Source organism: Oryctolagus cuniculus, chromosome 8 (assembly GCF_051225735.1).
Source record: "Oryctolagus cuniculus isolate XC-2025 breed Fujian yellow rabbit chromosome 8, ASM5122573v1, whole genome shotgun sequence".
Classification (NCBI taxonomy): Eukaryota; Metazoa; Chordata; class Mammalia; order Lagomorpha; family Leporidae; genus Oryctolagus; species Oryctolagus cuniculus.
In genome coordinates, this window is record NC_142874.1 from 2,459,985 (window position 1) to 2,486,735 (window position 26,751).

General features: G+C 40.0%; 1 protein-coding gene across 1 annotated transcript in view; it reads right to left on the reverse strand.

Annotated features, from left to right (window-relative positions):
• Positions 1–422: 422 nt before the first annotated feature.
• LOC100348297 (uncharacterized) overlaps positions 423–26,751 on the reverse strand; it is a 50,318-nt gene continuing 23,989 nt past the window's right edge. Inside the window, 4 exon segments of the mRNA XM_089301829.1 lie at positions 423–1,808; positions 1,810–3,976; positions 7,838–7,930; positions 8,175–8,301. Of these exon segments, the coding sequence (XP_089157955.1) occupies positions 1,631–1,808; positions 1,810–3,976; positions 7,838–7,930; positions 8,175–8,298 (2,562 nt within the window). The 5' untranslated portion in view covers positions 8,299–8,301 and the 3' untranslated portion in view covers positions 423–1,630.

Genomic DNA, 26,751 nt, shown 5'->3' on the forward strand with positions numbered 1-26,751 from the left:
TGCTTCTTCCTGGTCTTCCACGTGGGTGCAGAGGCCCAAGCACTTGGGCTGTCTTCTACTGCTTTCCCAGGCCACAGTAGAGAGCTGGATTGAAGAGGGGCAGCTGGGACTAGAACTGGCACCCATATGGGATGCCAGCATAGCAGGTGGAGGGTTAACCTATTGCTCTACGGTGCCGGCCTGATGTTTAATTTCTGGCTATGGTTTTTTGAGGTCTATTGCACTTGAAGGATATCACCTTTTTTGAGTTGCATATTTATGCAAGCCAGAATTCTATGAAAATATGCTTCCACATTCATTACACTCCTAAGAAACCCCTTGTGTGAATTTTCTGATGTATAATGCCATTTCTGACAAATGGCTTTTTATCACACTAATAATATTTCTGAACTTCTTTTTTTTTTTTTTTAACAATTTACTTTATTTATTTGAAAGACAGAGTTAGAGACAGAGAAGCAGAAAGAGGTCTTCCATTCACTAGTTCACTCCGCAAGTGGATGTAATGGCTGGAGCTGCAGGGATCCAAAGCCAGGAGTCAGGAGCTGCTTCTGGGTCTCCCATGTGGGTGCAAGGCCATCTTCTACTGCTTTCCCAGGCCATAGCAGAGAGCTGGATCAGAAGAGGAGCAACTGGGACTAGAACCAGTGCCCACATGGTATGCCGGCATTTCAGGCCAGGGCTTTAACCTACTGTGCCACAGCGCTGGTCCCAACCTTTCTTCCTTATGGGAGTGCCTATTGTATGGGATGTAATTTCCAGCAAAAGGCTCCGTCACATGGTTATGTTGATTTTGGAAAAAGTCCTTCACATTCATTATATTCTTAAGTTCTCTCCCTTCTTTGATCTACATGTTATGAGGTATTCCTTCTGACAAAAGGCTTTCCCACATTTATTACAAGATTTACACCATGTAATAAATTCTCTGATGTTATATTGTGTGATTTTGGCAGTTTTCCAACATTCATTCCATTCATAAGGTTTCTCTCCCATGTGAATTCTAATGTTTTATGAGGTGTTACTTATGGATAAAGGCTTTTCCATATGCATTATATCCAAAGTGTTTTCCCCCATATGAATTAGATGATGTGCAATGAAGGCTGAATTATGGGAAAAAGCTTTCCAAGTCATTATGTCCAAAAGGTTTCTCTTCAGGTGCATTTTCTGATGCATTCTAAGATGTGACTTATTGCCAAGGGCTTTTCTACAGTCATTGCATTCATAAAGTTTCTCCCCAGTGTGAATTCTCTGGTGTGACATGAACTATGATTTATAACATATGATTTATTAAGGCTTTTCCACACTTACTAGATTCACAAGGTTTCTGCCCTGTGTGAATTGTTTTGATATGAGTATAACTTATAGAAAAAGGCTTTTCTGCAGTCATTACATTTATAAGGTTATTTCCCTGTGTGAATCCTCTGATGCATTTGGAGTTGGAACTTAAGATTTTCCACAGTGATTACACTCATGAAGTTTCAATACTGTGTGCATTCTCTGGTGCATTATGAGGTTTAACTTTTGTCCAAAGGCTTTTCCAGTCATTACATTCATAAGGTATCTGCCCTGTGTGAATTCTCTGATGCATGATGAAGGTCGAATTATGGCTAAATGCTTTCCACAGTTATTACAATCATGAGTTTTCTACCCTGTGTGAATTCTCTGCTGTGATATGAGGTCTGTATTTGTCCAAAGGCTTTTCCACAGTCATTACATTTATGAGGTTTCTCCCCTGTGTGAATTCTCTGGTGTATGATGAAGTGTGACTTTCATCCAAAGGTTTTTCCACAGTCATTACATTCATGATGTTTCTCCCCTGTGTGAATTTGCTGGTGTATGATGAGGTGTGACTTTTGAGTAAAGGCTTTTCCACAGTCATTACATTTATGAGGTTTCTCCCCTGTGTGAATTCGCTGGTGTATGATTAGGTTTGACTTTTGTCCAAAGGCTTTTCCACAGTCATTACATTTATGAGGTTTTTCCCCTGTGTGAATTCGCTGGTGTATGATGAGGCTTGACTTTTGTCCAAAGGCTTTTCCACAGTCATTACATTTATGAGGTTTCTCCCCTGTGTGAATTCGCTGGTGTATGATGAGGTCTGACTTTCGTCCAAAGGCTTTTCCACAGTCATCACATTTATGAGGTTCCTCCCCTGTGTGAATTCGCTGATGGTTTATGAGGAATGACTTTTGAGTAAAGGCTTTTCCGCAGTCATTACATTTATGAGGTTTCTCCCCTGTGTGAATTCGCTGGTGTCTGATTAGGCTTGACTTTTGTCCAAAGGCTTTTCCACAGTCATTACATTTATGAGGTTTCTCCCCTGTGTGAATTCGCTGATGTAAGAGGAGGTTTGACTTTTGTGTAAAGGCTTTTCCGCAGTCATTACATTTATGAGGTTTCTCCCCTGTGTGAATTTGCTGGTGTATGATGAGGTGTGACTTTTGTCCAAAGGCTTTTCCACAGTCATTACATTTATGAGGTTTCTCTCCAGTGTGAATTTGCTGATGTTTCCTGAGGTTTGACTTTTTTCCAAAGGCTTTTCCACAGTCATCACATTTATGAGGTTTCTCCCCTGTGTGAATTCGCTGATGTAAGAGGAGGTTTGACTTTTGTGTAAAGGCTTTTCCGCAGTCATTACATTTATGAGGTTTCTCCCCTGTGTGAATTTGCTGGTGTATGATGAGGTGTGACTTTTGTCCAAAGGCTTTTCCACAGTCATTACATTTATGAGGTTTCTCTCCAGTGTGAATTTGCTGATGTTTCCTGAGGTTTGACTTTTTTCCAAAGGCTTTTCCACAGTCATCACATTTATGAGGTTTCTCCCCTGTGTGAATTTGCTGGTGTATGATGAGTTCTGACTTTTGTCCAAAGGCTTTTCCACAGTCATTCCATTTATGAGGTTTTTCCCCTGTGTGAATTCTCTGGTGTACGATGAGGTGTGACTTTCGTCTGAAGGCTTTTCCACAGTCATTACATTTATGAGGTTTTTCCCCTGTGTGAACTCTCTGGTGTACGATGAGGTGTGACTTTTGTCCAAAGGCTTTTCCACAGTCATTGCATTTATGAGGTATCTCCCCTGTGTGAATTCTCTGGTGTATGGTGAGGTGTGACTTCCACAGAAGGCTTTTTCCACATTGAAGGCATTTATGATGTTTCTCTCCGGTGTGAATTTGCTGATGGTTTATGAGGTATGACTTTTGTGTAAAGGCTTTTCCACAGTCACTACATTCATGAGGTTTCTCCCCTGTGTGAATTTTGTGTTGTTTCCTGAGGACTGACTTTTGTCCAAAGGCTTTTCCACAGTCACTACATTCAGAAGGTGAATTAAAACTGAGTGATTTCCCACAAGGTTTACACGTGTAAAGTTTTTCCCTTGTATTTAGTCTCTGATTTATTGCAAGATGTGACTGGTGAATGACAGGCTCAACATACATAATGTACTTATAAAATTTCTTTCTTGTGTGAGTTTGTTGATGCATATTGAGGCTAGAATTGTCATGGATAGCTTTTTCTATTTGCGTTGCTTTTCCAAAAGTGACAGTTGATTTATTACAGTTTTCTGCCATATGAACCCTCTCAGATTTACAGAACATCTTTCTTGTGAAGACTGTTGCTTGTCCAGTGGGTCCAAATGGCTGCTTCATGATGTGAATATTGTCATGCTGACTAAGAGGCTCACAGAACTGGAGAGATTTTCCAGGTATCTTAGTGTTATCAAATTTCTCTCCAGCCTGTAGTTGATCAGGCCCACTGGGGGGAAACACAGTGTGACATTTATTGCATTCCTCAGGCTTCAGTCCTGAATAGATTCCCTTTTTAATAATCAGTGTTGGAACATGGATTGAATTTAAACTAAGTGTTTTTCTTAATTCTATTCTCTTGAGAGCTGATGTCTTGTTATTTTTCATAAAATCCTGATTCAGATTTTTGTCCTGACTTTGCTGGTTGATCCTAATCAGGTCATCCCTTTTCATGACCACTGAAATGAGAAAAAGCAATCATGTCACTGAATCACATGTAACTGTTTCTCCTGGCATACTCATGTAAAGGGAATGAAGTTACTTGTTATACAAGTGGCATAAGATTTTCACAAAATCAGTATGAGGTACTTATTTGTGACCATTATATGGTTTTTCTCCTTAATAGATTAATATACCATGAGGTTTCCCAATGTTCAAACATGATCCTTTTTACTATGGGAAATTGTCAAGGATGGTAGAATGACATTTGTGCTATGATGTGTGGGATGCCTGCATCTCAAAACAGTGTCAGTTTGAGCCCTGGCTACTCTGCTTTCAGTACAGCTCTCTGCCTATGTAAACTGGAAGGAACCAAATAATGGTTCATGTGCCTGGGAACCTGTGAGAAACCAGGGAAGACTAGAGGGATTCTAGAGTTTTGGCTTCAGACTAGTTAGACTTAAGTGTTGCAGGCATCTGGGAAGTGAGCTAATAGAGGACTTCTTTCTCTCTCTCTCTTCTCTCACTATCACTCTGCCTTTCACAAAGATGAAGTAACTATAAAATATTTTAAAGAATGGACAAATATTTAATAAAATTATTCACCCACTACCTAGCAACCATTTTTTTCCCTGTGCTTTTTCTCCAGTTTATTTTTATAAAAATTGTATGCTTTTTGCTTCTCTGATATCTCAACCATAAACATGAAAAAGTTTCACTGATCATTTACTTGCAGGTGGAGAAGAGTGAAATGTGCCTGTACTTTAAGCAGGACAACATTTAAAGAATATGATTTGAATCTCTGAGTGTCTCATGCTCAGTCTTCCTAGGTAAACATCATTTGTGGGATTTTTCAAGTGAAAAACTATTTTGTCTCTACTCTATGACAGCTTCCCCAAATTCCTAAGGACACCCAGCACCTTCAGCTTCTCAGAAGTACAACAGGAACAGAAAATTCCCAATATACCACTTTAGTTAAACACTCCCAATCAGTTTGAAGAATTTGTTTCTGCAAACCGGGATGTGCTCATCTTCTTTGAGAAGTGTTTTCTAACTCATTCTGAAATCATCAGTGCTGGTTACCTCCTCTAAATTCTTTCTAGAAGCATTCCTGTGTGATAATTTGCATTTCTGGAGGCTTTTGATCAGTTTCCTCCTATTTTCACTGAAAGCTTCATTTCCTATGCTTTTCTTATCTTTTCATTTGCTTATTTCTCAGTGATACTGAAAAATAAGAGAAATCATACTTCAAACTCCACCCTTCAAGAAATCTGAGCCACTCAACATAACCCCACGAGGCTACTTGACCTTGGGTCTCAAAATCTCATTACTTTCTTGGTGAGTCTAGGATCACTTATTTTCATGTTTTTTTTTTTTTAACTTTTATTAAATGAATATAAATTTCCAAAGTACGACTCATTGGTTACAATGGCTTCCCCCCCATACCGTCCCTCCCACCCACAACTCTCCCCTTTCCCACTCCCTCTCCCCTTCCATTCACATCAAGATTCATTTTTGATTATCTTAATATACAGAAGATCAGCTTAGTATACATTAAGTAAGGATTTCAACAGTTTGCTCCCACACAGAAACATAAAGTGAAAAATAATAGATGATTTTTTTCAATGATGATGAAATCAGATTAGACCTATTGTCATGTTTAATCCCAGTGAGAGTCAAGTTGGGAATTGATAATTTCTTTTTTTTTTTTTTTTTTTTTTCACAGAGGATCAGTTTAGTATGCATTAAGTAAAGATTTCAACAGTTTGCACCCCCATAGAAACACAAAGTGAAATATATTGTTTGAGTACTCGTTTTCATGTTTTATAAGTTTATGCTTAGTTTATGATTTCTTTTTTTCAAAGATTTACTTTATTTATTTGAAAGCTAGAATTATAGAGAGAGAGATAGAGAGAAGTCTTCCATCTGCTGGTTCACTCCCCATATGGGCACAACAACCAATGCTGGGCCAAAATGAAGTTAGGAGCCAGGAGTGTCTTTCTTGTCTCCCACATGGGTACAGGGGGCCAAAGACTTGGGCCAACCTCTGTTCTTTTCTCAGGTGCATTAGCAGAGAGCTGGGTTAGAAGAGGACTAGCTGGGACTGGAACTGGCACCCATATGCAATGCTAGTGTTGCAGGCTGGAGCTTTAACCCACTGCACCACAGTGTCATTCCTAGCTTCATAATTTCTGATGTCACAGCACAGAGGCTTACTCATGACCATCTTTTATTTTAAAAGATTTATTTATTTGAAAGTCAGAGTTACACAGAGAGAGGACAGGCAAAGAGAGAGTAAGGTCTTGATCCAATGGTTCACTCCCCAATTGGCCACAACGGCCAGAACTATGCTGATCTGAAGCCAGGAGCCAGGAGCTGCTTCTGGGTCTCCCTTGGGTGCAGGGGTCCAAGGACTTCTACTGCTTTCCCAGGCCATAGCCAAGAGCTAGATCGAAAGTGGATCAACTGGGTCCTGAACTGGTGCCCATATGGGATGCTGGTGCTTCAGGCTAGGGTGTTAATTCACTGCGCCACAGCACCAGCCACATGACCATCTTTTAGCATTTACTTATTTACTTACTTGAGAGTCAGAGAGACAGAATGAGAGATAAAGACAGACTGAAAAAGAGGTTTGCCAACTGTAGGCTCACTCCTCAAATGTTTCCAACAGACTATAATTTTCTTATTTGTTTGAGAGGCACAGAGGAAAAAAAAGAAAGAGACTAAGAAAGAGAGAGTTCACATTTATTGATTCAGTCCTGAGCAAGTTCGATGCCTGGGCAAAATCATGACTAGGAATTCAATCTGAGCAATGAGTTAGAAATAAGTTTCTGGGGGCTGGCATTGTGGCATAGCAGGTAAAGCCACCACCTGCAGTGCCAACATCACTTATGGGCACCAGTTTAAGTCCTAGCTGCTCCACTTCTGATCCAGCACTATGTTATGGCCTGGGAAAGCAGTAGAAGATGGCCCAAGTTCTTGGACCCCTGTACCCATATGGGAGACCTGGAAGAAGCTCCTGGCTCCTAGCTTCAGATCAGTACAGCTCCAGCCATGACAGGCAGTTGGGAAGTGAATCAGTGGATGGAAGACCTCTCTCTCTGTGCCTTTCCTTCTTCTCTCTCTCTCTGACTTTCAAATAAATAAATAAATCTTTAAAAAAAAAACAGAAACAGGCTGGTGTGGCAGCTCAATAGGCTAATCCTCTGCCTACAGCACTGGCACACCAGGTTCTAGTCCCGGTCGGGGTGCGGATTTTGTCCCGGTCACCCCTCTTCCAAGCCAGCTCTCTGCTGTGGCCCAGGAGTGCAGTGGAGGATGGTCCAGATCCTTAGGCTCTGAACCTGCATGGGAGACCAGGAGAAGCACCTGGCTCCTGGCTTTGGATCAGCACAGTGTGCTAGCCACAGCACACTGGCCATGGTGGCCATTGGAGGGTGAACCAATGGCAAAAGGAAGACCTTTCTCTCTCTCTCTCACTGTCCACTCTGCTTGTCAAAAAAAAAAAAAAATAGAAAAATTAATCTTAAAAAAAATAAGTTTCTCTATGTTGCCTAAATAACAAGCACTGAAGGAACTAATAAGTGCATGAAGGAAAAGGTATGAACGTGTAGAGAAGGACAAGTTAGAATTGGGGGAATGTATCAAACCTAGATAAAAGCCTTAGTAACATCAGAAAATGACTGGATTTTTTTTTTAATCAAAGAACATCTTCACTAAGAACAAAAGTTAGAAAGATACTGGTATCTCTAAATACCTGTGCCTGATGCACAAAACCAGCTGTCAACAGGAGGAAGGCTTGAGAAAAATTCATGGAAAGAACACCAGTCAACATTTGCACACTCTGCCTTGGCCTCCCTGTCTGTTATGTGCAGACTGACCTGAAAGGCTCTGATTCAAGAATTCGTCCACCATCCACGGCACTTCTCCTCGCTCCAACTTGAAGATCAAGTCAGGTTTGGTAATGCAGTGCCCTATTAATGGAAACAAAGTAAGACTTTGTGAAATCACTATCTTGGGTTATTTAAAGGACTACAGCTTGGTTCAGGAGCTATGCAACAAATGTTCCAATTTGAATCTTTTGTTAGATGGTAGATATTCAGATTATTCATGGACTCACATTCTAATCCTGCCCAATATTAAACATTATAAAGTGTTCCCTTATTTGTCAAATAGCAAGAAAATGTTATCACTGGGCGTGTGATGGGTGTCACTCACCCAAGGAGAACAGGTTGCTGTAGGTCTCCAGCATCACATCTCTGTACAGGATTTTCTGAGCATTGTTCATTTTCTGCCATTCCTCCCACGTAAAGTACACAGCCAGGTCTTCAAATGCTGTCATCACCTATAATAATACACTTCCAGTCAACATGTTAACTCTGTCACAAAATAAACACTGACAGTTGTGTATGGATATGAAGGAAAAAAGGAAGGATATGGTTTCACATCAGACTTGTTGAGTGTTTAGAAAGCCACACAGAGCATTCAACAGAGTCAAACCCATGATCTACAGGCTGTGAGAAATGCCCAAGCTGGAGGGAAACAGGTATGGTTATCTAGGAAGTGAATTAATGTGTCAAAGCTCTCTCTCTCTCTCAGTCCATCAAGTTTTTCTCTATCAAGCTAATAAATATTTTTAAGTAAGAGAGAAAATACAGGTAAGACAAAGAATACAAATTAGCTTTTGCCCTTATCTATGATTATTCTACTGATAAACAATTGAAATAACATTATACCTAATTAAAGTGAAAGCAATGGAAATACTTGCCCAAAACATTCAAATGATAAACATTTGAAATAACATTATACATAATTAAAGTGAAAGCAATGGAATTATTTGCCCAAAAAGAGAACCTGGGAATGTCTGCAGTACAATCTGCATTTGTGACTCACTGAGAAAAGAGATTTGTTTCAGAACCTGCAATAGTCACCAGAATTGTGATCCAGCAGGCTAAGCCTCCACCATCAATGCTGGCATCCCATGTAAACAGAGGACTTGAGTCCTTGCTGCTCCACTTCCAATCTAGTTCCCTGCTAATCTGATTGAAAGAGCAGTGAAAATGGCCTGAGTATTTGGACCCTTCCACCAATGTGGGAGACCCATGGAGTCCCAGGCTCCTGGCTTTGGCCTGGCCCAGTCCCAGCCATTGTGGGCATTTGGAGAATGAACAGTAGATAGAAGATATATCCTTTTGTCTCCCTGTCTCTCCCAATCTCTGCAAGTCCACCTTTCAAATAAATAATCTTAAAAAATAAATGAGCCTCCAGTAGATTCTTTTCTTCACACATTCCTTATCCTATTCCAGAATCCAATTCAGCTTCTCAAAGGTATTAAGAACTCCATCACTCTAACAATTTGAAAACAAACTTAACTGATTGGTGTTCCAGCACTAGGTAACTCTTCCTCTTGCAGAATGCTAAGTGTTTACTTCATAGGTAGCACTAAAACACTGTTCAGTACATCATCTATGTGTAGACTGTTTCAGACATGACCCCCAAAATGTAGCATATTGTGCTTAGTTTCAACTCAATTCATGTAACAAATATATATTTTGCTATAGCAACAGAAAGAGACCAAATTGCATTATTATAGATGACAGTAATGTTTCATAATCATGCCAAATTCATAATTCATTTCTGTATATTCTGTGAGAACAAATTTTATGTTTTTTTTCTATTTTAAAATTTTTTAAAGCTTTATTTATTTATTTGAAAGTCAGAGTTACACAGAGAGAGGAGAGTCAGAGAGAGAGAGGTCTTCCATCTGCTGGTTCAGTCCCCAGTTGGCTGCAATGGCTGGAACTGCACCAATCTGAAGCCAGGAACCAGGAGCTTCTTCTGGGTCTCCCACATGGGTTCAGGGGCCCGAGGACCTGGGCCATCTTCCACTGCTTTCCCAGGCCATAGTAGAGAGCTGGAGCAGAAGTGGAGCAGCCGGGTCTCAAACCGGTGCCCATATGGGATGTCGATGCTTTAGACCAGGGCATTAACCCACTGAGTCACAGAGCTGACCCCATATTTTCCATTTTAATTAACTAGTATACTGGGACTGGCACTGTGGCTAGCAGGTAAAGCCACTGCCTTCAGTGCTGGCATCCAATATTGGTGCCAGTTCAAGTCCCAGTGGCTTCACTTCCAATCCAGCTCTCTGCCAAGGTCCTGGGAATTCAGTAGAAGATGGCCTAAGTCCTTGGGCCCTTGAACCCATGTGGGAGACCCAGAAGAAGCTCTTCACTTCTAGCTTTGGATCCGTGTAACTCCGACCATTGTGGCAAACTGAGGAGTGAACCAGCAGATGGAAGACTCTCTCTCTCCCTCTGCCTCTCTGTAACTCTGACTTTCAAATAAATTAAAAAAATTAAATAAACTAGCATTAAACACCTAAAATGAGCACTGACAAGCTGGGGAATAATTAAAAACAACAACAACAAAAAAACACAGGTGATATATTAATTTTCTTTCCTCTTAGAAACATGTGGAGGACCCAGAATCATACCTGGGAGAGAAGGTGAATGGCAGGAGTTCAAAGAAAACTCTGGAGGCCAATGCTGTGGCATAATGGGTAAAGCTGCTGCCTGCAATGCCAGCATTCCATATGGTTTCTGGTTCAAGTCCTGCCTGCTCAACATACAATCTAGCTTTCTGCTATGTCCTGAGAAAGCAGTGGAACATGGTCCAAGTCCTGGGGCCACTGCACCGGCATGGGAGACCCAGAAGCTCTTGGGTCTTGGCTTTGGATTGGCTGATCTCTGGCCTTTGCAGTAATTTGGAGGGTGAGCCAGCAGATAGAAGACTTTCTCTCTCTGCAACTCTTTCAATAAATAATTGAAATCTTAAAAAAAAAAAACACTCTGGTTTCCTTCTGCACTGAACAGTGGGGAAAAAAAGGATATAATAGAATGAATATAGAATAATAAATACATTAACCAAGAAAACAGCTACTTCATTGTGGAGGAATAAACCTGTAAAAATAGAAATACATAGGAAAACGCACCCACCTATATTAAGTGGCAGAGATTAAACAGAAGTTATCATTGGTTTAATGAAAGCATTATCTACAAATTTTGTAAAATAATAATGTAAAAGTAAAAAGAAATGTTGAGTGTTCAAATGAATAAGGTTATCAGAGATAAACATTATGTTGTTATTAAAGTTTATACTAAAGAAAGTTAACAAATACACATAATGTATATTTAATGCAGTGCACTTTACCAGTAATGATTCCAAGTAGCACCTTTCCCTGTGTTCATCCCTTCACAAAACCCTGGATTGGGGCTGGCACTGTGGCCTAGCAGGTAAAACTGCCACCTGCAGACTGGCATCCCATATAGGCACTGGTTTGATTCCCAGCTGCCCCACTTTTGATCCAGCTTTCGGCTATGACCTGGGAAAGCAGTAGAAGATGGCCCAAGTCCTTGGGCCCCTGTACCCATATGGAAGACCCAGAAGAAGCTCCTGGCTCCTGGCTTTGGATTGGCACAACTCTGGCCATTGCAGCCAACTGGGGAATGAACTAGCAGATGGAAGAGCTCTCCCTCTCTCTGTGTGTAACTCTGTCAGATAAATAAATGAATAAATGAATAAATTTTTTTTAAAAAGACCCTGAATTTCACCATTTCACTTGATTTATCTCATGAGATACCAGGAAATGTGATAGAAATAGACAATTTCTTAAAATATTTATTTATATGAAAGAGTTACACAAAGAGAGAAGGAGAGGCAGAGAAGAGAGAGAGAGGAGAGAGAGAAGAGAGAGAGAGAGAGAGAGAGGTCTTTGAACTGCAGGTTCACTCCCCAGATGGCTGCAATGGCTGGAGCTGTGTAGATCCAAAGATATGAACCAGGAGCTGCTTTCAGGTCTCCCACAAGGGAGCAGGGGCCAAAGGACTTGATCCATCTTCTACTGTTTTCCCAGGATGTAGCAAAGAGCTGGATCAGAAGTGGAGTAGCCGAGTCATGAACAGACACCCATATGAGATGCTGGCACTTCAGGCAGTGTCTTTACCTGCTGTGTCACAGAACCAGCCCCAGAAATAGACAATTTGTAAAGTATTTGCCTTCCAAGATTTTCTTTTTCTGACAGTTATCTTCTGAAAAACCCTGGGGCCTGCCTGTTGATGAGATCGTATGTAGGCTGGCACTGTGGCTCACTAGGCTAATCCTCCACCCGTGGCTCTGGTATTCCAGGTGACAGTCCCAGTTGGGGTGCCAGTTCTGACCCGGTTGCTCCTATTCCAGTCCAGCTCTCAGCTGTGGCCTGGGAAGGCAGTGGAGGATGGCCCAAGTGCTTGGGCCCTGCACCCACATGGGAGACCAGGAGGAAGTGCCTGTCTCCTAGCTTTGGATCAGCACAGCATGCTGACCATAGCAGCCATTTGGGGGGTGAACCAATGGAAGGAAGACATTTCTCTCTGTCTCTCTCTCTCGCACTAGCTCTGCCTGTCAAAAAAAGAAAAAAAGAGATAATATGTAGCTAAGATTCACCACAAACCCCAGACACTTAAGTGAAGCCTCAATCAGTTCCCCAAATGGCTAAACTCTCATTTCTGCTCCTGGACTGATCATAGGAACTGCCCAGCTGAGTACAGCCCATAACACAGAGTCTGAACTGCAAATCAAATGGCTATTTGTTAAGCCATTGTGTTTTCTGATTTGTCCTACATCAAATGCTGATATATATCAGTAAGTATGGCAGAAAGTTGAATTACATGCAAACTACAATGCATACAACTTCAAAATTTCATTTGGAAGTTCCCATAAAGCAGGGCCAGCATTGTCACATAACAAGTAAACCTGCTGTCTGCAATACAAGCACCCCATATGAGCACTGGTTCATGTTCTGACTGTTCTGCTTTTGATCTAGCTTCCTGCTGATGGCCTGAAAAAAGCAATGGAAGATGATCCAAATACTTGGGCAAATGCTACCAATGTGGGAGATCAAGATGAAGATCTTGGTTCCTGGCCTCATTCTTTCCTGGCCCTGCTCAATGCAGCCATCTGTGATGTGAACAAGCAGAAGGAAGATCTCTCTGGGTCTCTCCTCTATATACAATATTTTCAAATAAATTTTTTAAAAAAACTTAGAAAAAAGCTCCTATAAACACAATCTTTGCCTATCAATTAGACCTTAGAAAAGCTGCTGATACTAAAAAAAAAAAAAAAAAAAAAAAAAAAAGTCCTGGGATTCATAAAAATAAATTATCTGGAGACCATAAGGTTGTTCTTCACATTTCGGCTTATATATGGTCATTGTGTTCTTTTGGTTTATATTTTAAGAAGCTTATTATCATATGAAATCTAATTTAATATCATCTTACTATCTCAGAAGGCAGGATAAAGGTTCACAGTAATTTTCTGTAGCTGCATGTATACTGCATATTATTCAAGAAGAAATTACTGAAAGGGGGAAAATTTTTATGATATGCTTTTTTTTTAAAAGATGTATTTATTTATGTGAAAGTCAAATTTATGCAGAGAGAGAGAGAGAGAGAGCAAGTGGGAGAGATCTTCCATCTGATGGCTCACTCTGCAAATGGCTGAAATGGCTGGAGCTGCACCAACCAAAGCCAGGACCCAGGAGCTTCTTCCAGGTCTCCCACATGGGTGCAGGGACCCAAGGACTTGAGCCATCTTCTACTGCTTTCCCAGGCCATAGCAGAGAGCTGGATCAGAAGTGGAGCAGCTGAGTCTTGAACCTGTGCCAATATGAGATGTGGGTACTTCAGGCCAGGGCATTAACCCACTGTGCCACAGCACCAGCCTCATGATATGCTTTTTGAAGTCATACACTCCAAACATAGCATTAGTAGCAAAAGGGAAGACATGCTCATGAAAGCTTTCTAAAACAGTACTATTTGAACTGGTGACAATTTCTGAAATGGATCTGAAAAATAAATGTTTTTTAATTAAGTGTGGCAAGATAGAGAACATTAGGCAGAAGTTAAGGTGCTGGGTATTTACAAATCATGTGACACTACACAAAGCACTTTTCTCCTAAAATACAATTTTTTCATCTTTTTTTTACAGAGATCCTGGTGAAACTTCCTTGAGCTACCAGGAAGGACTATTAGAATAGAGGGGGCAGGAGTCCTCCAAGATGGTGGAATAGGGAGGGAGCACACTGACAGTCCAGGAAAAGATAGTTTAATAAAAGTGGAGATATTGTAGTTTCAGGGAAGAGTTAGGGGACAAAAACTGCAGAAGAAACTCTTCCAGAACTAGTGGGACATGGTGGACGTATGTGGAGGGCACGGGTGCCCATGGCTCGGGACCCCAGATGCCGAGTCTACACACCAGCACTGGAAAGGGAGGTGAGAAAAAACCTCAGTAGCCCAAGACACTGGCAGGGAAGTCGCAGGAAGAGCCTAGTGGGAATGAGGCTTGAAGAACTGTGGGGGAAAGTCCACCAGGCTAACTAAAAGAGAGAAATAAAATAAATAAAATAAAATAAAATAAAATAAAATAAAATAAAATAAAAGGGACCAGTATGGACATGATTCTCTCTCTCCATTCACCTTACAAAGGTGAGCAAGACAAAGAGCAGGCACCATTTTGGACATATGTAAAAGCTGTGCCACCTCAGGGCTGTGTCCGCCCTCAGCCAAGCAGAAAAACCTGACTCTGGTGGGAGAAATAAAAGGAGGTTAGGACCTAGTGATGTGTGGGAGCTTATGAACTGTGACTGTGAAAAAAAAAAAAAAAACCTGAAGATGTGTGAGAGAACTCATGGAGTGCCTGAGATGTGAGTACTCTTGGGAGATGCTGCAAACTTGGTAACCTTGGCAACCTGGTGGAAGACTGCAGGGGAATCTGAGCTTACATTGAGGACTGCACAGATCCTTTGTGTGGTCCTTGAGACAGAGCAGATGAATATTATACCCACAGGGGCCAGAGCTCAGACACTGACTGCCTTCAATTCCACTCAGCTGTGTGGAATTACTTCCCTTCTTAATAATTAAAAAAAAAAAAAAACAGAGAGAAAGAAAAAATTTAATAAACCTAACCTTGGTGTGTCACCCTTAACCCTGAAGAATCAAACAGAGTTCTCTGGCCACACCCATCACAAGCCTCTAAGGACCCATCAAAAGCAGACAGTACACTTAATCGAGTCATAGTATAACAAGAAAAACCACAACAGCAAAAAAAAAAAAAAAAAGAAGAAGAAAACCAAAGAATATCTCCATAATGCCAAGCAACAAATGCAGAAACTGAGTAAACAAGAACAAGGAAGACATTATGATGCCCCCAAATGAACAAGACACCCCAAGCCAAGATTACAAAGGTGATGAGATAGAAGAAATGCAAGATACGGATTTCCAAAAATATATGATAAGAACACTTAGAAGTTTTCAAAAACAAATTCTTGAACTACAGAAATCCTTACTGGACAGGGTAGAAAATCACTCTCATGAAAATGAAATCTTAAGGAAAAATCAAAATTAAATGAAGCAATTAGTAGAACATGAAATTGTGATAGTGAAGAGAAATCCAAATGAAGGAAGAGCTCAATAGATCAAATGACAAATGCATTTGAGAGCCTTAAAAACAGAATCAGTAAAGCAGAAGAGAGAATACCGGACTTAGAAGACAGAGCACAGGAAAGCATACAGTCAAACCAAAGAAAAGAATAGGAAATTAGAAATCTAAAAAATATTGTTGGGAATCTACAGGATACTATTAAAAAACCCAACATTCAGGTTCTAGGAGTTCCTGAAGGCATGGAGAGAGAGAAAGGCCATTTTAGTGAGATACTAGCAGGAAACTTCCTGAATTTGGAGAAGGACAGAAACATCCTAGTACAGGAAGCTCATAGAAGCCCTAATAAACATGACCAAAAGAGATTCTCGACATGACACGTTGTAATCAAACTCACTACAGTGAAACATAAACAAAAGATTCTAAAATGCGCAAGAGAGAAATGTCAGATTACTCTCAGAGGATCTCCAATTAGACTCACAGCTGACTTCTCATGAGAAACCCTACAGGTTAGGAGGGAATGGCAAGATATAGCCCAGGTGCTAAGAGAGAAAAACTGCCAGCCCAGAATATTATCTCCTGCAAAGCTCTCCTTTGTGAATGAAGGTGAAATAAAGACCTTTCATAACAAACAGAAATTGAAAGAATTTGTCACCACTCGTCCAGCCCTGCAAAAGATGCTTAAAGATGTGTTACACACAGAAACACGGCCATAAATATGAAAAAAGGTAAACGAAGAAAATCTCCCAGTAAAAGATCACAGGAAGTTCAAAGCATATATTAGAAATATCTTTGGGAAAATGGCAGGGCAAAGTCACTACTTATCAATAGTCACATTGAATGTTAATGGACTCAAATCTCCTGTTAAAAGACACGGATTGGCTGATTGGGTTAAGGAAGAAAAACCATCTATTTGCTGCCTACAAGAAACACATCTTTCCAACAAAGATGCATACAGACTGAAAGTAAAAGATTGAAAAAATGTATTCCATGCCAACAGAAACCAAAAAAAGCAGATATAGAGATATTATCAGACAAAATAAACTTTAATACAAAAACTGTTAAGAGAGACAAAGAGGGGCACTATATAATGATTAAGGGAACAATTCAACAGGAAGATGTAACTATTATAAATGTATATTCACCTAATTATAGGGCACCGGTCTATTTAAAAGATATGTTTAGAGACTTAAAGGGAGACTTAGATTCCAATACAATAGTACTAGGAGACTTCAATACTCCACTCTCAGAAATAGATCATCCGGACAGAAGATCAACAAGGAAATAGCAGATTTAATTGACACTATTGCCCAAATGGATCTAACAGATATCTACTGTACTTTCAATCCTACATCTAAACACTTTACATTCTTCTCAGCAGTGCATGGAACCTTCTCTAGGATTGATCACATACTAGGCCATAAAGCAAGTCTCAGCAAATTTAAAAGAATTAGAATCATACCATGCAGCTTCTCTGACCACAGCAGAATGAAGCTGGAAATTAGCAACTCAGGAGACCCTAGAAAGTATGCAAACACATGTAGACTGAACAACATGCCCCTGAATGAACACTGGGTCATTCAAGAAATCAAAAGAGAAATCAAAAACTTTCTGGAAGTAAATGAGGATAACAACACAACATATCAAAACTTATGGGATATGACAAAAGCAGTATTGAGAGGCAAGTTTATAGCAATAGGGGTCTATATCAAGAAATTGGAAAGATACCAAATAAATGAGCTTTCAGTGCATGTCAATGACCTAGAAAAACTGCAGCAAACCAGATCCAAATCTAGTAGGAGAAGAGAAATAATTATAATCAGAGAAGAAATTAATAGGATTGAATCCAAAAAAAAAAAAAACTTACAAAAAATCAGCCAAGCGAAGAGCTGGTTTTTTGAAAAAATAAACAAAATTGACACCCCATTGGCCCAACTAATGAAAAAAAGAAGAGAAAAGACCCAAATCAATAAAATCAGAGATGAATAAGGAAACATAACAACAGACACCACAGAAATAAAAAGAATCATCAGAAATTACTACAAGGACTTGTATGCCAGCAAACAGGAAAATCTATCAGAAATGGATAGATTCCTGGACACATGCAATCTACGTAAATTGAACCAGGAAGACATAGAAAACCTAAATAGACCCATAACTGAAACAGAAATTGAAACAGTAATAAAGGCCCTCCCAACAAAGAAAAGTCCAGGACCAGATGGATTCACTGCTGAATTCTATCAGATATTCAAAGAAAAACTAATCCCATTTCTTCCCAAACTATTCCGAACAATGGAAAAAAGATGGAATCCTCCCATTTTCTTTCTATGAAGCCAGCATCACCTTAATCCCTAAGCCAGAGAAAGATGCAGCACTGAAAGAAAATTACAGACCAATTTCCCTGGTAAGCATAGATGCAAAAATCCTCAATAAAATTCTCACCAATAGAATACAACAACACATCAGGAAAATCATCCATCCAGACCAAGTGAGATTTATCCCTGGTATGCAGGGATGGTTCAACATTCGCAAATCAATCAATGTGATTCACCACATTAACAGACTGCAGAAGAAAAACCATATGAGTATCTCAATAGATGCAGAGAAAGCATTCGATAAAATTCAACACCCTTTCATGATGAAAACTCTAAGCAAATTGGGTATAGAAGGAACATTCCTCAATAGAATCAAAGGAATTTATGAAAAACCCACGGCCAACATCCTATTGAATGGGGAAAAGTTGGAAGCATTTCCACTGAGATCTGGCACCAGACAGGGATGCCCACTCTCACCACTGTTTTAGCCAGAGCCATCAGACAAGAAAAAGAAATTAAAGGATTACAAATTGAGAAGGAAGAAGTCAAACTATCCCTCTTTGCAGACGATATGATTCTTTACTTAGAGGATCCAAAGAACTCCACTAAGAGACTATTGGAACTCATACAGGAGTTTGGCAAAGTGGCAGGATATAAAATCAATGCACAAAAATCAACAGCCTTTGTATACACAAGCAATGCCACGGCTGAGAAAGAACTGCTAAGATCATTCCATTCACAATAGCTACAAAAACAATCAAATACCTTGGAATAAAGTTAACCAAGGATGTTAAGGATCTCTATGATGAGAATTACAAAATTTTAAAGAAAGAAATAGAAGAGGATACCAAAAAATGGAAAAATCTTCCATGCTCATGGATTGGAAGAATCAACATCATCAAAATGTCCATTCTCCCAAAAGCAATTTATAGATTCAATGCAATCCCAATCAAGATACCAAAGACATTCTTCTCAGATCTAGAAAAAATGATGCTGAAATTCATATGGAGGCACAAGAGACCTCGAATAGCTAAAGCAATCTTGTACAACAAAAACAAAGCTGGAGGCATCACAATACCAGATTTCAGGACATACTACAGGGCAGTTCTAATCAAAACAGCATGGTACTGGTACAGAAACAGATGGATAGGCCAATGGAACAGAATAGAAACACCAGAAATCAATCCAAACATCTACAGCCAACTTATATTTGATCAAGGGTCTAAAACCAATTCCTGGAGCAAGGACAATCTATTCAATAAATGGTGCTGGGAAAACTGGATTTCCACGTGCAGAATCATGAAGCAAGACCCCTACCTTACACCTTACACAAAAATCCACTCAACATGGATTAAAGACCTAAATCTACACCCTGACACCTTCAAATTTTGAGAGAACACTGGAGAAAACTTTCAAGATATTGGCACAGGCAAAGAGTTTCTGGAAAAGACCCGGGAGGCACAGGCAGTCAAAGCCAAAATCAACTATTGGGATTGCATCAAATTGAGAAGTTTCTGTACTGCAAAAGAAACAGTCAGGAGAGTGAAGAGACAACCGACAGAATGGGAAAAAATATTTGCAAACTATGCAACAGATAAAGGGTTAATAACCAGAATCTACAAAGAGATCAAGAAACTCCACAAAAACAAAACCAACAACCCACTTAAGAGATGGGCCAAGGACCTCAATAGACATTTTTCAAAAGAGGAAATCCAAATGGCCAACAGGCACATGAAAAAATGTTCAAGGTCATTAGCAATCAGGGAAATGCAAATCAAAACCACAATGAGGTTTCACCTCACCAAGGTTAGAATGGCTCACATTCAGAAATCTACGAACAATAGATGCTGGCAAGGATGTGGGGAAAAAGGGACACTAACCCACTGTTGGTGGGAATGCAAACTGGTCAAGCCACTATTGAAGTCTCTCTGGAGATTCCTCGGAAACCTGAAGATAACCCTACCATACAACCCAGCCATCCCATTCCTTGGAATTTACCCAAAGGAATTTAAACTGGCAAACAAAAAAGCGGTCTGCACCCTAATGTTTATTGCAGCACAATTCACAATAGCTAAGACCTGGAACCAACCTCAATGCCCATCAATGGTAGACTGGATAAAGAAATTATGGGATATGTACTTTTTAGAATACTATACCGCAGTAAAAAACAATGAAATCAGGTCACTTATAACAAGATGGAGGAATCTGGAACACATCATGCTGAGTGAAATAAGCCAGTCCAAAAGGGACAAATATCATATGTTCTCCCTGATCGGTGACAACTGACTGAACACCAAAAAGGAAACCTGTTGAAGTGAAATGGACACTATGAGAAATGGTGACTTGATCAGCATAGCCCTGACTGTTAATGAACAACTTAATACTTCATCCCTCTTAGTGTTTTTTTTTTGTCTGTTCTACTTAATACTACTGGTTTAATTCTGTAATTAATACACAGTTATTCTTAAGTGTTGAAATTTAACTAAAATGTGATCCCTGTTAAATATAAGAGTGGGAATAAGAGAGGGAAGAGATGTACAATTTGGGACATGCTCAGGCTGACTTGCCCCAAATGGTAGAGTTAGAAACATACCAGGGGACTCCAATTCAATCCCATCAAGGTGGCATGTACCAATGCCATCTCACTAGTCCCAGTGATCAATTTCTGTTCACAATTGATCTTAATGAAAGGACTAAGAGTCAAAGGGATCACAAAAACAAGTCTAGTGCCTGCTAATACTAACCGATAGAATAAATAAAGGGGAGAGTGATCCAACATGGGAAGTGAGATACACAGCAGACTCATAGAATTTGGGATGTCCTAAACAGCACTCTGGCCTCAGAATCGGCCCTTAAGGCATTCAGATCCAGCTGAAAAGTCCATGCGAGTATTTCAGGCATGGAAAGCCAAGACACTCTGGCAAAAAAAATAAAAAAAATAAAACCACCTAAATGAAAGATCTCTGTGAGTGAGATCCCAGTGGAAAGAACAGGCCTTCAAAGAAGGAGGTACCTTTCTCTGATGGGAGGAGAGAACTTCCACTTTGACTATGAGCATGTCCAAATAAGATAAGAGTCGGTGAACTCAAAAGGCTTCCATAGCCTTGGAAACTCATGACTGGAGCATGGGGAGATTACTGAGGCCATAAACAGGAGTTCAATTTGTAAAGTCAACAACAGGAGTCACTGTGCACTTACTCCTCATGTAGGATCTCTGTCTTTTATGTGCTGTACATTGGGGCTTAATGCTATAATGAGTACTCAAACAGTATATTTCACTTTGTGTTTCTATGTGGGTGCAAACTGTTGAAATCTTTACTTAATGTATACTAAACTGATTTTCTGTATATAAAGAAAATTGAAAATGAATCTTGATAAGAATGGAAGGGGAGAGAGAGCGGGAGAGGGGAGGGTTGCAGGTGGGAGGGAAGTCCTGGGAGGGGGGAAGCCAATGTAGTCCATAAGCTGCACTTTGGAAATCTATATTCATTAAATAAAAGCTAAAAAAAAAATAGATGGTGGTATGGTTGCAATGGCATATGCTGAGAAGGAAAACAAAGGAGACTTTTCATGATCTTTCCCTGTTGACATCATGGGCTGATGAAGCTACTTTCCCTGTAAACAGTGCACACCTCCATTAGGAAGAAATCTCCTGGAAAATCAACCACTTAGGATACAGCAAGGATACATAAAACTTGTCTAACCACATGAAGTGCTCGCATAATATTCCAATTCCTCATTAATTCCTGGCTTGGCAAAAACATTTGAAAGAAACATACTATAAGTTGGCCAGCACCATGGCTCACACGACTAATCCCCCACCTGCGGTGCCAGCACCCTGGGTTCTAGTCCCAGTTGGGGTGCTGGATTCTGTCCCAGTTGCTCCTCTTCCAGTCCATCTCTCTGCTGTTGCCCAGGAGTGCAGTGGAGGATGGCCCAGGTCCTTGGCCCTGCGCCTGCATGGGAGACTAGGAGGAAGCACCTGGCTCCTGGCTTTGGATCAGCACAGTGTGCCGGCCATGGTGGCCACTTGGGGTGTGAACCAATGGAAAAAGGAAGACCCTCTCTCTCTCTCTCTTTCTCTCACTCTCTCACTGTCTAACTCTGCCTGTCAGAAAGAAAGAAAGAAAGAAAGAAAGAAAGAAAGAAAGAAAGAAAGAAAGAAAGAAAATAAAAGAAATATACTATAAGTGGAGAAATTAAAATGTGGAAAGAATTTTTGGAAATTATCATTATATATATTAATATTTTTTAAATTCTCATAGTTAAATTGTAGTTCTAAAACCTCAAATACTTCTACAGATACTTAGAAAAAACCTCCAAGGACTCTCTTTAACTTTAGTGTTGAAAGAAGAAAATAATATCCTGAATAAATCATTTTTAATCCTTTAAAATGATGCTTGATCTTACCTATTAAAATAATTTGTGGACCATCAATGGATCATATTTTACAGTAAAATAGTAATAAGTTGGTGCATTAATATGGCTGGAAAACAGGGTGAATGCCTTGTAAAATCTTTGTGAATATTTAAAACTGCACTATCTTGAAATTCTTTACCCAAAACATCCTGAAATTCATCTATCCATCACATCCAGTTATCTGTGTATTTTTAACAAAGCTATATTTAAAAAAAAAAAAACTGCACTTAGGTAGTGGTTTCTGACACAAATTAGGCAAGAGACAAATATTAGGGTGTCACAGAGCTCCTGCTTTTACTCCTCTTCTAGTCTAAATGAGAATTGCCATGAATTACAGACAAACTCTTGAGGATTTGAGTGATGGTCTCATGGGCCATTGACTGTTGGCCCACAGCTATTGGTCATTTTTTCTATGTATAGCGTATGAATTGTGCCATGCAAATGCCTATATCAGCACTTATCTGGTAATTGCCTTTCAGTGACTTCATTCTGCAAATTGAAGGACCTCAGTCTTGAACTTCAGTCTTACATGACTTCACCTCAGACCCAGAATAAAATTATTACTTAGTTCCCAGCATCATACAATGTAAACAGAAAATGAAGTTGTAGGCATCAAACAAGAATAGTATCATGAAATAGTGAATTCCCTTGTCCTTTCTAAAAATTATTGCTCCCCATAGTGGTAGCCACACACTTCTGACAGCAGGAGTTGCTGATTTTAGAATTATGGTTGAAAATTCTGTGGGGATTCCTGAGAAGAAAGTGGGAAGGCAGCACACAGCACTCAATTGTTGTTGATTGATCTTTTACAATTCATTTTCTCTCACTGATTTTAAATACACCTTTGTTTTTATTTCACAGGTAGAGTTATAGACAGTAAGAGAGAGACAGAAAGGTCTTCCTTGTGCTGGTTCACTCCCCAAATGGCCGCTGTCGCCAGCGCTGAATTGATCCAAAGCCAGGAGCCAGGTGCATCTTCCTGGTCTCTCATGGGGGTGCAGGGGCCCATGCACTTGGGCCATCCTCCACTGCCTTCCCTGGCCACAGCACAGAGCTGGACTGGAAGAGGAGTAACCAGGACTAGAACCCGGTGCCCATATGGGACACCAGTGCCACAGGTGGAGGATGAACCAAATGAGCCATGGTGCCAAGCCCTAAATACACCTTCTGATCAGCATTTATAATTTCAAGCACTTAGAAATAGGAGCTCTAACACTTGATTTTACTGAATCAATAATGAAAAATATAGTCCCTAAGATATAAAGAGAGTAAGGATCACAGACTGAAACTAATTCAGGATCCTACAAGGACTAAATTTGAGGTCAAGCTTGAGCTACTTATGACTAATAGAAGCAACCAGTGTTATCTGATCAAGTTTTACTAGATGGGCATGGTATCCCATATTTGTGCCAGTTTGTGTCCCAGTCTCTCCACTCCTGATCCAGCTCCCTGCTACTGAACCTGGGAAAATGGCAGCAAAAGATGGCCCAAGTGTGTGGGCCTCTGCCCACACCACAGTGCCAGCCCTAATAAGTCTTAAAAACCTAAAGAAAGAAAATGTAAAATATATCAATTATAGTTGTATATAGGTATAAATTTCTGAAAAGTACATAATTTCATCCTTTTAGACATCTAAAACTTATTTGTAAATTATATAATTAAAAAAGATAAAAAGACATTGATTCTTATGTCTCTTCAGCATAAGACATCAACTTTTCCAGGTTCTCGATGCACTTATTCAGAGTTTCATAGAAGTAATCAGTAATGTGGCTCAAATAACAGTCTTACCCAGGGAATCCCCCTAAATTTAAGCAGGGTGCTCAATACCATTTTAGAAAAGTTCCAAAATATGTATCAGAAGAAAAAAATTATTTATTTGGTACATCTCATTTTAACTATAGTATTACCTAAATTTCCAATAGTCAGATGTACTCAAAAAATCCCACAGGTGGGAGAGATGGCCTAACACAGCAAGTAATTATTAAAATAAAAATTTTAAGCTACAACTTAACTAGGGAAAATAACATTCCACAGGTACCAAACTAAAATAATTAAGATGATGTAATAAAAGGAAACTCAATGTCTTCATGCATTAAAATTTATTACATTAAACTTAATAAACAAAAAGGTGATTATTCCAGCTGTTTCCCACTTGGCAGCCCAATTTTACCTGTTGAATCTGGAAAAAAGTAAATGGCATCTCATGGTAGATTACTAAAATCTTAATGCTATATGACATCGATTATGTCCACCACACTTTATATCTAATATTAACATATCTGATGCCTCTTAATAGATAAATGACCTGTCTTAACTATTACAAAAGTGGCAAATGTCAGCGCCTTGGCTCAACAGGCTAATCCTCTGCCTTGAGGCACTGGCACACCGGGTTATATTCCCGGTCGGGGCGCTGGATTCTATCCCCGTTGCCCCTCTTCCAGGCAAGCTCTCTGCTATGGCCCGGGAGTGCAGTGGAGGATGGCCCATGTCCTTGGGCCCTGCACCTGCATGGGAGACCAGGAAAAGCACCTGGCTCCTGGCTTCGGCTCAGCACGATGTGCCAGCTGCCGTGGCCATTGGGGGGTGAACCAACAGCAAAAGGAAGACCTTTCTCTCTGTCTCTCTCTCTCTCTCACTCTCCACTCTGCCTGTCAAAAAAAAAAAAAGTGGCAAATGTGTTTTTGCTCAAAGCTTTTCCAACAGCTCCTCAGTCTAGTTTGCCTTCACTTTGAAAAGACACTTTTTCTAGGGTATACATGAGCATTTCATTGACTTGGCCATCAAACATAATTTTTGCAAAGAATTTAACTGTACCCAGCTTTTATCAGGAGCACAAGAATATATCACATTGATGACTTCCTCCCTTCATGAGACTATTTGACACACTTGTAAAGAACATACAACGCTAATACCTTTTAGTCCTTCCTGGGTTTTGGTGCAATGCATGCCTCATTTAAAAAATTAATTGTCATGGATGCTATAAATCAGCCCAGCTTATATGGCCCCTTTTCCAATGAAAAGTCAAATTGAATTCTGTGGGCACTATCCTTAGTGCTCTCAGTGACTTCTTCACTCGTGGAGCTCATATATCTTCTAAATTCTCTGGATCATTTGTGATATCCATTACTTCTCAAGGGCTGTGATGCAAGGAATAACCTCTCTTGGAACCTTGCTATGTGCCAGTAAAATTAAATTAGATTTCTATTAATTGTGCTTTACTGGAAAAAGTCACCTACACACCTTGAGCCTGTGGTTCTCCAAACCTTGTTATCTAGTAGGACTTTGGCCATGGATATAGAACAGTAAAACATGAGAATGACTACTAAGGCCTCCTTAATAGATGATGCACCCAAACTTGACATACTCCATTTGGCAAAGGGGATGGCTTCCAATGTCTGCTGTCTATGTCCAGATGCCAGGGTACAGCAGGAGGTCACTATTCTAATGATGAAAAAGAAAAACCATTTAAGTTCAGCTGGACACCATTTTGCTGACTGTTGATCTCATTACTATTAATCTGGATGCTTTCACTGGTGACAATCCAGAGACCCAAAGTAGTCACAGCATTATCTGCTAACAAAAGCTTAAACCAAGAGTTATACTTGGCTCACCCATAAATAGGACGTTAATTGTGCCAGATGGGTTCTATATCCTTGTACTGCAAGGAAGATGTCATAGATATTGATGCTCCAAACTTATCCAGCTCCCTGCTAATGTGTCTGGGAAAGCAGCAAAGGCTTGCCCAAATGCTTGGGCCCCTGAACCCATGTGATATCTGGAAGAAGCGCCTATCTTACAAGATCAGCCTGGTTTAGCCACAATCATTGTAGCCATTTTGGAGAACAAACCAGAAGGAAGATCAGTCTCTCACTCTAACACTGCCTTTTAAATATATAAATAAATTCTTTAAAATGTAATCATTTTTAATAGATTCCTCAGTGCTCAATCATGAGGACTTTTGCCTCCTTAAGAACATTTTCATTTATTTTTTAAATATTTGTTTATTTGAAAGGTAGAGAGGGGGCTGGTGTTGTGCTGCAGTATGCAAAGCTGCCATCTGTTATACTGGCATCCCATAAAGTCACCGGTTCAAGTCCCACTTGTTCCACTTCTGATTTAGCTTCATGCTAATGGTCTGATAAAGAGTGGAAGATGGCCCAAGCACTTGGGCTCCTGCCACCCCCATGGGTGACTCAGAAGAAGCTCCTGGTTTCAACAAGGCCCAACACTGGCCATTGGAGCCACCAGGGGAGTGAACGAGATGATGCAAGATCTCTCTATGCCTCTCTCTCTCTCTCTCTCTCTTTCAAATAAACAATTAAATAACTTTTAAAATTATTTAAAAAAGGACAGAGAAACACACAGAAAGTGGTTGAGGAGAGAGAGGCAGAGAGGTCTTCCATATGTTAGTTCACTCTGTAAATGTCTGCAAAAGCTGTGGCTGAATCAGGCTCTCAGGTCCCCTAATAAGTAGTAGATCTTGCACTTAGGTGAAAGGAACTGAAGAATTTGAGCCACTACCCCATGATTCCCAGAGATATTAAGCAGGAAACTGGTTTGGAAGTGGAACACTGAAAACTTAGATT